The 13,690-nt window shown below is 33.3% G+C and overlaps 1 protein-coding gene across 3 annotated transcripts; it reads left to right on the forward strand.

The window, feature by feature from the left end:
* Positions 1-1,099: 1,099 nt before the first annotated feature.
* Positions 1,100-13,621, forward strand: LOC126769255 (tetratricopeptide repeat protein 21B-like). 3 transcript variants are annotated; one of them, XM_050487904.1, is made up of 13 exons: positions 1,100-1,305; positions 1,379-1,485; positions 1,874-3,926; positions 4,401-4,686; positions 4,845-5,038; positions 5,448-5,840; positions 6,453-6,557; positions 6,840-7,011; positions 10,118-10,286; positions 10,622-10,825; positions 11,308-11,406; positions 11,708-11,826; positions 13,063-13,621. In XM_050487904.1, exons 3-13 carry the CDS (start codon positions 2,004-2,006, stop codon positions 13,299-13,301), a joined length of 3,903 nt encoding a protein of 1,300 aa, XP_050343861.1. In that variant the 5' UTR covers positions 1,100-1,305; positions 1,379-1,485; positions 1,874-2,003; the 3' UTR covers positions 13,302-13,621. The 3 variants fall into 3 exon arrangements, with proteins under 3 accessions (XP_050343861.1, XP_050343863.1, XP_050343864.1); XM_050487906.1 differs by having other exon boundaries at positions 1,382-1,485; XM_050487907.1 differs by having other exon boundaries at positions 1,100-1,256.
* The last annotated feature ends 69 nt before the right edge of the window (positions 13,622-13,690 follow it).

The following is a 13,690-nucleotide window of genomic DNA, read 5'->3' on the forward strand; positions in this document are numbered from 1 at the left end:
TTAATTATTTATTTAGTTTACATAATTGATTTGATTCGATGGATGGTTTTTTAATGTAGTATTTATTATTATGAATTTCGAATTGAAAAAGTCACTTCAAAGAGTAATCGGTACCTAATAGTGTTAGTTTTAGTATAATGAAAACATAAATACATTATGTAACACTTATATTTCTGAAACCTCAAACTAAAAAAAAAAAAATTTTGTTATAATTTTTCGAGCCTGCAACATTAAATGTGTTTATTTGATCAATTATAAACCTTAGTTAAATATAAGTAAGAACAACACACAGTAGTAATAGTAGTGAGTAGTAATTTTTTCATTAAACTTTTCTTTATTTCAACTTCAATATTTGTTCGTTATATGTAGGTATGACATATTTAAGTTGAAAGAATTATTTTAAATAAGGACTTGAACAAATATATACAAGCAATTTAAATTATTTACCTACTTTATAAATTTAATGATTTATGACTGCATTGAGTGATGGTAGGAATCAGCAACAGCTCTGGATAGGAGCGAGAGGAACGATCTCTCTAGGCGCCAAGTGGTACTGTGCGCAAAAATGTCAAAAACTATTTCCAGGGGTACATAAGCGTTGTTTGATTTTTGTTAATATAGTAATTATTATTTGAATACCATTAACTGATATGCATTTTATGTGAAGTGAAAGCGTTGACCATAGGGCGCTGAAAAACAATCTCGCTGATTCTCAAGGACCAGGACCGGCACTGCCTGGCAGGAATATCAGAAGCATTTCCATTTTTCATTTGAATCGAAATTCTCGAAATCGAAAGTCTACAAATAAACTAACCTTTTTATGGATTTAGGCGCGGTGTCCGGTGAAGAAAGGACAGTTCATTATTCACTGATTTTCTCTTGAGCTAATTTTATTTTATTTATTTTTTTCCTCTTCTGACTTGTATCTACGATATTTAGGCGCAAAATAATCTGCCAATGTCACGTAATAAATTATTTACCATTTTATTTTCATTCGTAGACAGAAATTTACATTTTCATTATTTTGTCAAAGTCAAAATAATGTCAATAGAACAGTCTGTAATCTGTCAAAGTGTGACAACAAACAAAATAGTTTATAGCCTATATTTTATGGGTTATGTTCTCTACGAAGTGCGCATTATAATTATAGCAGCCATCGGATTCTATTTTATTTGTTACAGTGAATTTTTGACTTAAATAATTCCATGTCTGGAATGATAACTCGAGCAAGAGCCTTCTCGACGCGAGCGTTGAAGGTAGTCAATAATGCTGCTAAGCAACAGTTTGTTGTGACTTTACAAAGCGGTAAAAGTTGACAATTATTTCGTCATTACATAAAATTTTGATTATATATTTAAAATCGTGTAATAATTTACAGCAGAAGCAACGGTTAGTTATGATAAAAAAGACGGTCAAATAACATTTATCCACACAAATGTGCCCAAAGAATTCCAAGGAAAAGGCGTTGGAAAACTATTAGCTCAGGTGTGTTTTATGTTAAATGATAAATATGATTAATTAAAACATTTTGATTATGAAATACTCAATAAATTTCCTATGGATTCGATTTCTTCTGATGTTTTTTTTTTTGTAAATTTTATATTTCAAGTTAAAACTTTTTACAATAACTTATATAATCTATATAAATTGGTCATAAAATACCCATAAGCACAAAAAATAAATGAAACGTAATTAATTTGTAACATACTTTTCAAACAAAACATATACAGTGAAAGGGATGTATTTACTATCCACTTATAAAGTGTGTCATAGGTCTACTATAGCAGAATAGGTAATTATATGTAGCATATAATTACCTATTCTGTTTTCATGCATATAAAATATTAAATTTTGATAATTTATTTGTCAACAGCATGTTTTTAGCTATGCATTGGACAACACCTTGAATGTAATATGCAAATGTCACTTTCTTGCTAAGTTTTATGAAGATAACTTAGACAAATTCACAAACCTTCAAGTAAAACTAGATTTAGATTAATACAATGGATGTAATGTGGTATAGATGTAACATACATTATTATTTACGTGAAAAATGTTATGGAAAAGCTAAAAAAATTGCCAGGGAAGCTTCATTGCAATATGGTGATAATACAGAATTTTTATTTTATCATGGATTATCTAATATTTTGGAAGGACAAGTACAACAGGGTATAAATGAGTTAACACCATTACAATCAAATAAAGATTTACAGTTTGCCATTGTAATGGCCCTTATTTACAGTTACAAAATGCTCAATAGTTCCGATAGAGATGATTTGTATAACCTAGAATCTAAATTGAAAGAAGAACGAAAATTAGCAAGTGGTCCATCATTCTATTACGCAGGTTTATTTTTATCACTCGCTGAGAAACATGAAAAGGCATCTGAATATATAAATAAATCACTAAGAAAAGATGCTAATAACTTGGAAACAATAATTTTAAAAGGTTGGAATGATATGTACCTAAATATTGGAGACATTCAAACTTCGATTTCAGACTGCCTAGAGTTAGCAGTACAAAAAAGTGATAAGAGTGTTGAAGCTCCTTTAGGTTTGGCAAAATTTAAATATTTTACAAGAGATTATGATGCATCTAATCTATTGCTAGACAAACTTATAGTTAACAATCCTGGCCAAGTGGTACCAATAATTGAAAAATTAAAAAACGAATTTGCCGCTCAGAAATGGGATGCGGTATATGATGCTCTGGAGAGAGTTCTATCTTTAGAACCTGCTAATATTGAAGCATTAAAAATAAAAATATTTCTTGCACTCTGCAAAAATTCAGACTATATTGAGGCAGTTGACCAGCTAAACAAATTCTTTACTCTCCTAGAGAATGAAGAACCCAATAATGGCTTTCAATTTTACAATACAGCACAGATATTTTCTAGAGTCTGTGGAAGATCTAGTACAGTACTTTCTCAAGTATACCGATTTGCTCAATGTGCTTCAGAAATGTATTCAAACAATGTTGATTACTTAAGTGAAATTGGCTATCAATGTATTCTACAAGGTAAATATAAGGATTCCTTAAATTTTTTTAAAGCAGCTAGTAAAATTGATAGCAATTCTATAGCTGCTTTATGTGGATTAACAATATGTCAAATGTTTGAAAATGGTCCAACTGACCAAATTGCTCAACAAATTGAGCTTTTGTATGAAATGCAAGGGATGCAAAAGTTTCCGATTTTATATTTGCTATCAGCACAATTAAATGTTAAGAATCCGAATGCTGTTAACTTTTTAAATAAAGCAATAGATGCTCAAATGACACTGGCTGATAGCTATCCATATGGTTTAATGTACATAAAAAATCTCGATCCAGATTTTCTTTTAGAGGCTTATAAAGAATACAAGAAACATTTACCTAAAAAACCTTTCGTCATAGTTGGCTATTTACTTTATTCTCAAGAAGGAAACAATGCCTTAGTGACCGATTGCATAAGATTTTTGACTACAATATGCAAATCATGTCCTGGATTAATAACAGCATTGTATGAACTGGCAAAGCTTAAATTCTTATTCGGTTATTCCAGTGAAGCCCAAATCTTGGCTCAGCAAATTGTTGACCTTGAAAATACACATGCAGGAAGTCAAATATTAATAGCTCAAATATACATACAAAATGGTGCTTTCGTAAAAGCAGCACAGAGCTTAGAAATGTGTCTTAGCTATAATTTTAAAATTCGAGATAGTGCTATGTACCATTTCCTTAATGGTATTATTTTGATGAATATGAATGAATTGCAAGAAGCATTGTCAAGCTTTAATACAAGTCTGCAGATATTAAACGGGAAAAATAGTATAAACAGGCAACATGAATCGGATCTAAATATAATTGATAAAGCTACTTTATATTTGCAAATAATTGAATTACAAACAACTTTAGGACAACTTGGTGAAGCGGGGAAAACCATGCAGGTAATAATTTAAGTCAAATAACTGGATCTATACATCTATAAAATTAGTTAAAAATTAAGTATTTGTCTGTGGTTTAAAAATAAATGTTATCATAGATAAACCAATTATTATTTTTATTTTGGTCTATCTGTCTGTCTGGGAAAATCTTCAAAATGGGTAAAAATTATAAATATAAATAATTAATTCTAGGTAATATACAATGCTTTAGTCTTTATTTAATTAAAATCGATTGAGTCTATCACATTTTAGTTTATGTAATAAATTAAAGTTTATGTACATATTTGCTTACCGCTAATTTAGATACTTGTATATATGTAGGTAATTATAATCACAAAAATAACTAACAATATTTCCAAATCCCCTGGAATAGTATAGTGTTTTTCGCTTCCGTAAATATAACTAGGTTTTCCGTAGGATTGTTACACTATATAACCTCAGTACATAGCTAGTGTACAATGAATTTATCAATTTTAGGAAGCAATACAAGAAATTTCATATACATCAGAAGAGAGTCGTTTATTAATAGCTCGTTCAGACTTAGCTTTAAAAAAAGGTGATGTTGATAATGCAATTGACATTCTCAATGAAGTGAAACCAGAACAACCTTACTACTTCCAAGCTCACAGTAAAATGGCACACATTTATCTAAAAGAGAAAAACGATAGAGCCATGTTCACATCTTGTTTCAAGGACATTGTTAGCAACCACCCAATGGCAGATGCTCATAGCATGATGGGTGATTCTTTTATGTCGATCCATGGTAAGTACTAACTAATTATATTATCTTTGCACGATTGTTACATCTGAATCTCTTTTTTATTTTATATAGTTTAGCAGACTGGCATGACTTATCATGTTTAAATTTTTTTTTAATTAAGTCTATTTATAACATATAATGTATATATGTTATAATTTTAGAACCTGTTCAAGCAGCTGAATCGTATGAAACAGCACTCAAAGGTAATCCTAAAGACATTAATTTGATAAAAAAGTTGGGACTAGCTTTAGTGAAAATGCACGAATATGATAAAGCAACACAACACTATGAAAATGCCATCAAACTGTTGAACGATGATGAACTTAAATTTGAATATTTAGAACTTCTCATCAAGGTAAATAAAACAATTCTATTATAAATTTTTTTATTATAAAAATAATGATAGATCAGATGATATATATTATTTTAATAAAGCTTGTTAATGAAAAGCATTTTTTAAATAGAATAGCCACCTATTCTATTTAAAAAATGATGGGCAAATGGGCCACCTGATGGTAAGTGGTCACCATCACTCATAGACACTGGCATTGTAAGAAATATTAAACTTTATTTTAAAGTTTGAAAAGTGAAGCCCAATAATATCACACCGCTGTAAAGTATTTTCTAGACAAGGATCCAAACTACAATTACATACTTCAGCAATCCTTGAATATTTCCAATTGTCAAATCCTGCATCTGACATTTTAACGAATATTATATTTTGTTTATAAATAAATTATATATAATATTATTTATTTTCTTAGCTAAAGCAGTACGATAAAGTCGATTTAACGATATCATCTGAATTAAACCAGTTATATAACAAAGAGAAAGACATAGCAACTTTGAAAAGACGCATTCGCCTGCTCCTGACTCAAGCTAAAAACCGTGATCTTAAAAATCCTACAGCAGGAAATACAAACCTGATTCTCTCAGAAGCGAAAGATTTACAAATGGCGGTCCTGAAAAGAATAGAAATAGATTCGAGAAGAGATTTGGATGAAGAGAAGAAGCAATTATCATCAATTCTCTGTTTGTTGGCGAAAGAGAAGTCTGCTAGGGAGCCTGCGGTCGCGGCTAATCTATATTCGGTAGCGTTGATGCATTTGCCGAGAGATCCGAACACTCTGTTGGCATTGGCTAAGTTATACGCACAGGTAAGTTATTCTAAGTGACATATTAAAAACAGGAAGCCTTTAATTGAAAGACCACCTATGAACCTGGTGTTAGTTAGAAAAATATTTTCTTTATTTCACTTCTTATTAGTTCTGTGGCTAACTTTTAAAACTAACCGCAAGGAACCGGGTTCGAATAACTGGTCGAGCCAATAATATTTTATTAGCTTTTTCGGTCAAAAAAAACTCAGTAACAGAGTGCACCTGTAGACAGCTAGTGTTTAAAATTGGCCGCTATGGTCGAAATTAGTTCAGTAGAAATTAGAATATTAATTATCTTATTATCTTAAACATATTGGATTCAAATAATTAAATTGAACTTCATAGATATAATTTTAAATAAAAAAATGACATTTTAAAATGTCACTTGTGTCGTTTACCGTTATTTAATAATCGTTGAACATTACTTGTTTGGCTTTGTATATAAATGATGTTTAGATGATGTGATGGTTAAACAACGCTGTCTCTTTCTTTCGAATGTGAAATCAACGATGACAGAAAGAGAAGAATCAGTATTTAATAAAACAACCTTAAATATTTTTAAATAAGACCCTACATGTTTATTATTTGTATTTACTAAATGAGTTGTTTTAGATGAACAATCCTGAAAAATGTGAACAGACTTGTGCTGTGCTGTTAAACACAGACCCTAATAATGAATCAGCAGCTGTTATGATGGCGGATTTGGCTTTTCGTAAGGTAACAATGTCATATTGTTCTTTCTAATCATCCTTGATATATTGTCTAGCTCGTGAAGCTGTAAATCGTGAGGCTTGAATACTGATGAATATAAATGGTTAGGGTTTTCATGTGATAATTTTATTAAAAACTCGTTGAGTTTCCGGTATTTTCGAACCAGTGTTAGTTGTTAATTTGACCATCAGAAAGTAAGTGTAATTCTTCTATATTGAATAAAGGATCTCTGACCACATGGTGTGGGATATATAACCCTACTGACATTTTTTTTATAAAAATTAACAGGTTGATTTAGAAACAGCTCAACGTCACCTAGAACAGATCCTGTCAGTGAAGCCAACGAGCTGGGAGGCGCTTGCTCAACTTATAGAGGTCCAGTGGAGACGGGGGAAGTTGGATGAAGTAGAACCGGCGATGGAAGCGGCTAAGAACTCGTTGGGAAACCGAGATGATCCTGGTGAGTGAATCCACAAGGCTGATTGACATTTGTATTATATAGTTTAGTATTTATATTGTAGGACAAGCTAGTTTGAAAGCCCCTGATAGTAAATAGTTGTCTTTGCAATGTATATGCACAATTAATTTTTAAGAAATATAAGTCATTTTTACACCGTAATTGCATAAAATAATCAAAAGTAAAATGCCCATAATCTTTAATTATCTAGCTGTACGTAGGCAACGCAATGAAAACTAAACGTTAACACAGGAAGTCTTCGTTGAAGAGTGAGAGTTTTACGAGATGTAACTACGGATTAGTTAATCCCGTAAAAATTAAGAATTTGTGTTATAGGTACATTAGGGATGAAGTTTAGCATTTGGCAATAAGTATAATGCGCTTATTTTTTATGATCTCAAAAAATCATATTTAAAATATAAAAAATACTGGCGATATTTTATTACGATATCTGTAAAAATATTTTTTTTACAATTTTTTAAACTTACGAGTTCTTAAATTCTTTTCCGGAGCGACCGATCGACGCGTGACGTCACATCGTCCAACGTCGCTCGCTCACCCATACAAACAATTTCGGCTGTAATTTCGCGTTATTCTTGACTTTTTTTATATTTCGGTTAGTATAAAAAAAATCATATATTTATTATACACTACAAAACAAGTAGATATTTTCGTGATGACCATTTTAATGTAAGTACATTAGTAGTATAATTTGTCGTATTTATAAGTTTTTAGTTTGAGGGTCAAACATTTAATTTTTATTATTATAGGTATTCATTTAATATAAACCAAATTCAGAATGTATGTAATAATAGGCGTGATACGTTGAATACCATTAGTTTTGTCATAAGAGTTTGTGTGATGAAAAATGCATTTCAATTTAAAGTTTATTGTTAATTTTGAAGATGATTTGTGAATAACGCCGTATTGCCAATAGTATTAGTTGAAAAAATCCTTAATGACTGTGACCCATTGAAATTGATTTTTACCATATTATGTTTACTTGAAAGTCAAATACGTAGTCTAATATAATACGTATGATACAAATGAAATCAAATATTTCTTTATTCAAATAGGCTTATAATGGCGCTTTTGAATCACCATGTTACATTATTGAATTAAATGTAAAGCTACCACCGGTGATCTTCTAGTTTACTTGACCGATGGACTGAAGCAGTTGTCTAAGAGGACCCTTGGATGAGCCAAGAGATGGCCTCTTAGACTCAGACAGATATGTGCAAATTATTAACAACATTCAATGTTGGCAGATGACAGCACACTAACACGTCGATGAGTATAAACTTTTGACTGAAATCACAAGTGCTTATTAACCAAAGTCTGAGATTGGGGCCAACCAAGTTAAATACAAATCAACCCCAATACGACACAAGTTTGACACTATGACTTCTAAAATGTCACCTTTTGTCATATCCCCCTCATTTTGAGAATACCACCTCGCTGCTAAATCCAGTATCAGGTTCCGCGGTATATTGGAAGGTGAAGCCAAATTAACCTCTAAAAGCTTGTTTCCTCAACAAGATACGACAGTACTTCACACACAAGGTGAAAATTCAGCTCAGAGATTCAGAGAGTACTGCTCTCATATCTGGGCGGGAGAGATGGCACTTTGCATCTTCTATCGCATCTTTTACGGGGAATGCTCTTGAGAAAATGTTTAGATTAATCTCAAGCGCTGTATTTCACCTCCGGACATCACATCTAAATTTCATCCTACCATCTCGATGTCTGGAAATCCACCATTACAACTCTATTTTTAAAGCATTTCTTGCCTCGCACAGGCAATCTGCGGAACCATATACTGCTTAATTTGAGATTATAATTCATCTCGTGTTTGACGGTGAAGGACAACATCGTGACAAAACCTGCATGTGTCTAATTTCACTGAAATTCTGCCCCATGTGTATTTCACTAACCCGCATTGGAGCAGCGTGGTGGAATAAGCCTCAAACCTTCTCCTCAAAAAGAGAGAGGAGGCCTTAGCCCAGCAGGCCCAGCAGACATTCACAGGTTGTTACTATTATGATTTCTTATAAAGGCCGGCAACGCACCTGCAAGTGCCAGTGTCCTTGGACAGTGGTAATCATTTTCCATCAGGTGAGCGTCTTGCTTGTTTGCCCCCCTTTTACATAAAAAAGGCTACTTCCAGTATCAGTATTTTTGTATTTCATTACAAGTAGGCTCCTAACGTCGCTATGTGACTCTATACCGTAGTATGTCTGCATCCTTCACATTCGAGATTGTTAATTTTATTTGCACTTTCATCACAAGCAAATTTACAATAACATGCCCCTCGCGCCCCGAATTGTTATGTAAAATTAAAATTTAGGAAATGTATATTATATTCTGTATCGATTACCTTCTGCCGAAAGCGGAAAGCAATAGTGAACAGTGAGCACATGGAGAGTTCGAACTTATTGCCAATCACAGTTATGATCAATCTGCATTAAAAAAGTTAATAAAATAAACAATAATAATAAGCTCACTAATATAATAAATAAATAAAAATACTTTATTGTTATATATATATATATATATATATATATGTTTCGCATGATTTGTGAAAGATCACAATCATAAGATCAACTTTTGGTTGATTATTTCTTAGTCTACGTGAAAATACTGCTCTTATTTTAGCATAAAATAATATATTAGTAATCGTTCTAATATTATTATAAGTGAAAGAACGTATGTGGGGCGTCAAATCACAAAGAGGGATAGAATAAATACGAAATTATCAACGCGCGTATTGCAAAAGAGTCGCCCGCAATAACGATTGGGCGAAGTGACGTCACAGTCAAAACTCGGACGGAGCAGAAATTATACGAGAGCGCCTAAATTGATTTGTGTATAAAAAAAAAGTTTACATGATATAGTCATAATTTTTTCACACGTGTTATTATAATAATTTATAGATTATTTTAGTAAAAAATAAATATATATTTTTTTAAATTTACATCTTCCTAATTTTTATGGTTCACTGGCTAACTGACGCAGCTGACGGGCTAGAAGTCCCAACTCACCAAAAATGATTCTGGTGAGTCGGTCCTCCGCCAGCGTAATGTTACTGAGGCCCCCGTCGTGTCCGCAGGCTACTCGTACTGCGCGGGCGTGCAGGCGTCGCTGGGGGGGCGCGCGAACGCGGCGCTGCGCCAGCTGAACGCGGCGCGGCGCGCGGCGCGCTGGGGACACGCGGCCGCGAGACGCATGGCGCTGCTGTGTCTGGCGCAGCCCGCGCCCGCCGCGCCCGCCGACGACTCGTGAGTACATACACCAGCTGAACGCGCCGCGCTGGGGACACGCGGCCGCGAGACGCATGGCGCTGCTGTGTCTGGCGCAGCCCGCGCCCGCCGCGCCCGCCGACGACTCGTGAGTACATACACTAGTGCGAGCGTTTGGGTGAAGTATGTTATAGCCAGGTAGCCGCATTCTGCTGAACTCATTTCTGACAACGGCGGCGTTTCTCAAGTATATGTGCACTCTATTTAATCATTCTCCTAGTCCTTAGTTTTGGGAACTGCACCCCTATAAGTCAGCCACTAGTATAACGGGACATTTAAGCATTATATGTTCTAATTGAAATTAAATCTATAAGGGATACTCGTCTCCTCGCTCTGAGAACTGCAGAGAAGTTACTATCCGAGGTGGCGCCCGCAGAGCGTAAAGCGTTACAGGCGCTCCTGCAACTGGCCACCAAACAGAAATCGCAGGCCGAACGAGTGTTGCAGGAAATCTTGCCGCTAGCAACTGAAGACGTATACCAAGATGACCCGTACCTCATTCTAGCTATCGCTAATGCGTAAGTATTAAAGTGTGAACTTTTATAAAATTCTAATAACCTCGCAGGACTTTATTACTGACATTATAAACAATAACATTTATTTTATGAATTTTGACAAAACATTTTCCGTAAAATTGACTAGATTTTTTTGTACTATCTGAAATTTTTAGTTCTGTATTTTGTAGTAAATAGCTACGTAACCTCTATTTATGATGATAAATGACTGTGCTTTTTCACTTATATAGTCAAGCGGATGCTATTTTAATTATCAATAATAATTAGTGTTATACAAATAACATGTTTTATACTTAAAATTAAACAGCACTACAAATTCAATAGAAGCTTTAAAAATAACTTTGGATATATTAGCAAATAATTAAATATTTTCTGTAAATATAAACCTTATTATTAAAGTACATATATTATTAAAGTACATGCTGCAAACGATGATTATAATTTATTAAAACTCATTTGTTTAATGTTTATTTAAATAATTAAAGGTACAATATTCTGAAACAACCAACTCGAGCAAAAAACATTCTGAAAAGAACTATATCATCTATCCCATGGACGCCGGAAAAGGCGGATGGTTTGGAGAGGTATTTTGGTTTTAATTATTACTAGTTCTGCCTGCATGTTAGTGGGAGTGAGTTGACATATAATAAAGTAGCCTTTGTTCTTCCTAAATTCAAGCTTACTTTATGGCAAATTTCATCAAACCGGTTCAGCGGTTTAGCCGCAAGAGCGTAACATGTATGTTACGTACACACAAACAGATTTTCTTTCGTTATTGTTACGTTCATAATATTCGTAAATAATTATGTAACCTGTATTACATGCTAGACAAATGCTTAGTATAGTTGAAACTTCATTGTTAACGACAAAATGAAAACGTTTTAGATGCTGGTTAGAAGTTGCCGATAATCAAATAAGTTCAGGTCGGACCGATGCTGCTAAAGAGATTCTAACAAAAATTATAAATCACAACAATTCCTGTGCAACCGCTTATCAATATTTGGGTAATGTATTTTAGTCATACTTATCGTACTTACATATAGTCTATGACATTGAATTGATGCTATATCATTGGCCGATATCTTGCATAATCTATGGTGGCAGGAGGGTTGGTGTATTTTTCGCCCAGAGGATCGGAATTCCGACAAAGTAGAAATACAAAGTAGAATAGTGGTCATTATTTGTATAATAGCTATTTTGAATTAACATTTGTATATACGTAAAGCCATAATTATATTGTTGCTGTCGGCGAAGTGATAAAAATATAACACTATTCTTGTTGTACTTTAAATAAAGATATTTCAATCAATAACTGTTTTTCGTGCATAACACAGCAGAGCTATTAGCAAATCGCACGACGATGACGAGGCGGTTGGCGTGGTTGGTAGAACACTTGCCTTTCACGCCGAAGGTTGTGGGTTCGATTCCCACCCAGGACAGACATTTGTGTGCATGAACATGAATGTTTGTCCTGAGTCTGGGTGTAATTATCTATATAAGTATGTATTTACAAAAGAAAAGTATTATATGTAGTATATCAGTTGTCTGGTTTCTATAGCACAAGCTCTGTACAAGCTTAATTTGGGATCAGATGGCCGTGTGTGAAAAGTGTCCCAGGATATTATTATTATTATTTTGTTGTTTAATTTTAAAAATCTCGGTATATACCGGTAAATTAATGATCACGGACCAAAAAGTTTTATTTAGTTTATCTATAACAGTGATATCCGGTCTATAACAGTGATAGCCGAGATGGCCCAGTGGTAAGAACATGTGAATCTTAACCGATAATCGTGGGTTCAAACCCGGGCAAGCACCACTGAATTTTCATGTGCTTAATTTGTGATTATAATTCATCTCGTGCTTTACGGTGAAGGAAAACATCGTGAGGAAACCTGCATGTGTCTAATTTCACTGAAATTCTGCCACATGTGTATTCCACCAACCCGCATTGGAGCAGCGTGGTGGAATAAGCTCCAAACCTTCTCCTCAAAAAGAGGAGAGGAGGCCTTTAGCTCAGCAGTGGGACATTCACAGACTGTTACGGTGTGAAAAATGTCCCAGGATATTATTATTATTAATATGTAAATCTGAGCTTTGTTCATTTTTACTCTGTATACCATTGTAATATAATATAAAGTCCACAATATCTTTAGCGCTATTTTTAACGACTATTTTTCGTAAACGGAATACGAGTAGGTCAAAAGGTGTTTTCAATCAATGAATGTATTCTTCAACAGGTTCATTAGCAGAAAAGGAACAAAACTATAAAATAGCAGCATATAACTACGACAAAGCTTGGGTGTATTCAGGCAAAAGTGATTTAACAGTTGGTTACAAATTGGCCTATTCATACTTGAAATTAAAGAAATACCCCGAATGTATTGTCGTTTGCAGACAAATTTTAAAGATTCATCCAGACTATCCGAAAATAAAGAAAGAGATTCTGGAAAAGGCTAAGACAAATTTGAGGACTTAATTTTTTTATTTCCTATCTGAAATGGTAATATCGTTTTCAAATAAACACTACGAATGTCATTTCAAAAAACGTTCAATTTTGCAAAAATAAATGTGAGAAAATAAAGGCGCAGTTTTTTTTTAAATGGAGTTTGGCTTAATACGAGTAAAGATACTTGTTTTTATGTTTACAAAACGCGGTTGTTAACGTCTTATTGTAATTCATTCTTATTGTTGTATGTTATGACAGATTAAAATATTGTTCCGTGATAATATAAATATTGTTTAAAAACCCTAGCAATTTATTTGTAAGTATAATTACACATACCAGTTTTTTTTTAAATAAATACAATTAAATATAAAACCTTTTTTATTTTAAAGTAGATAGAAAGATAGATTTTTATTTAAATG

The sequence above is a fragment of the Nymphalis io genome, chromosome 6 (assembly GCF_905147045.1).
Source record: "Nymphalis io chromosome 6, ilAglIoxx1.1, whole genome shotgun sequence".
In the NCBI taxonomy this organism is placed as follows: domain Eukaryota; kingdom Metazoa; phylum Arthropoda; class Insecta; order Lepidoptera; family Nymphalidae; genus Nymphalis; species Nymphalis io.

What these genes read in the sequence shown, in the direction of transcription:
- LOC126769255 (XM_050487904.1), top strand. Translation starts at nt 2,004, where the DNA reads ATGGATGTAATGTGGTATAGATGTAACATACATTATTATTTACGTGAA. An exon ending in GCCGCGCCCGCCGACGACTC is followed by an intron (nt 10,287 to 10,621) that starts GTGAGTACATAC and finishes TAAATCTATAAG; the next exon opens with GGATACTCGTCTCCTCGCTC. An exon ending in AACCGCTTATCAATATTTGG is followed by an intron (nt 11,827 to 13,062) that starts GTAATGTATTTT and finishes ATTCTTCAACAG; the next exon opens with GTTCATTAGCAGAAAAGGAA.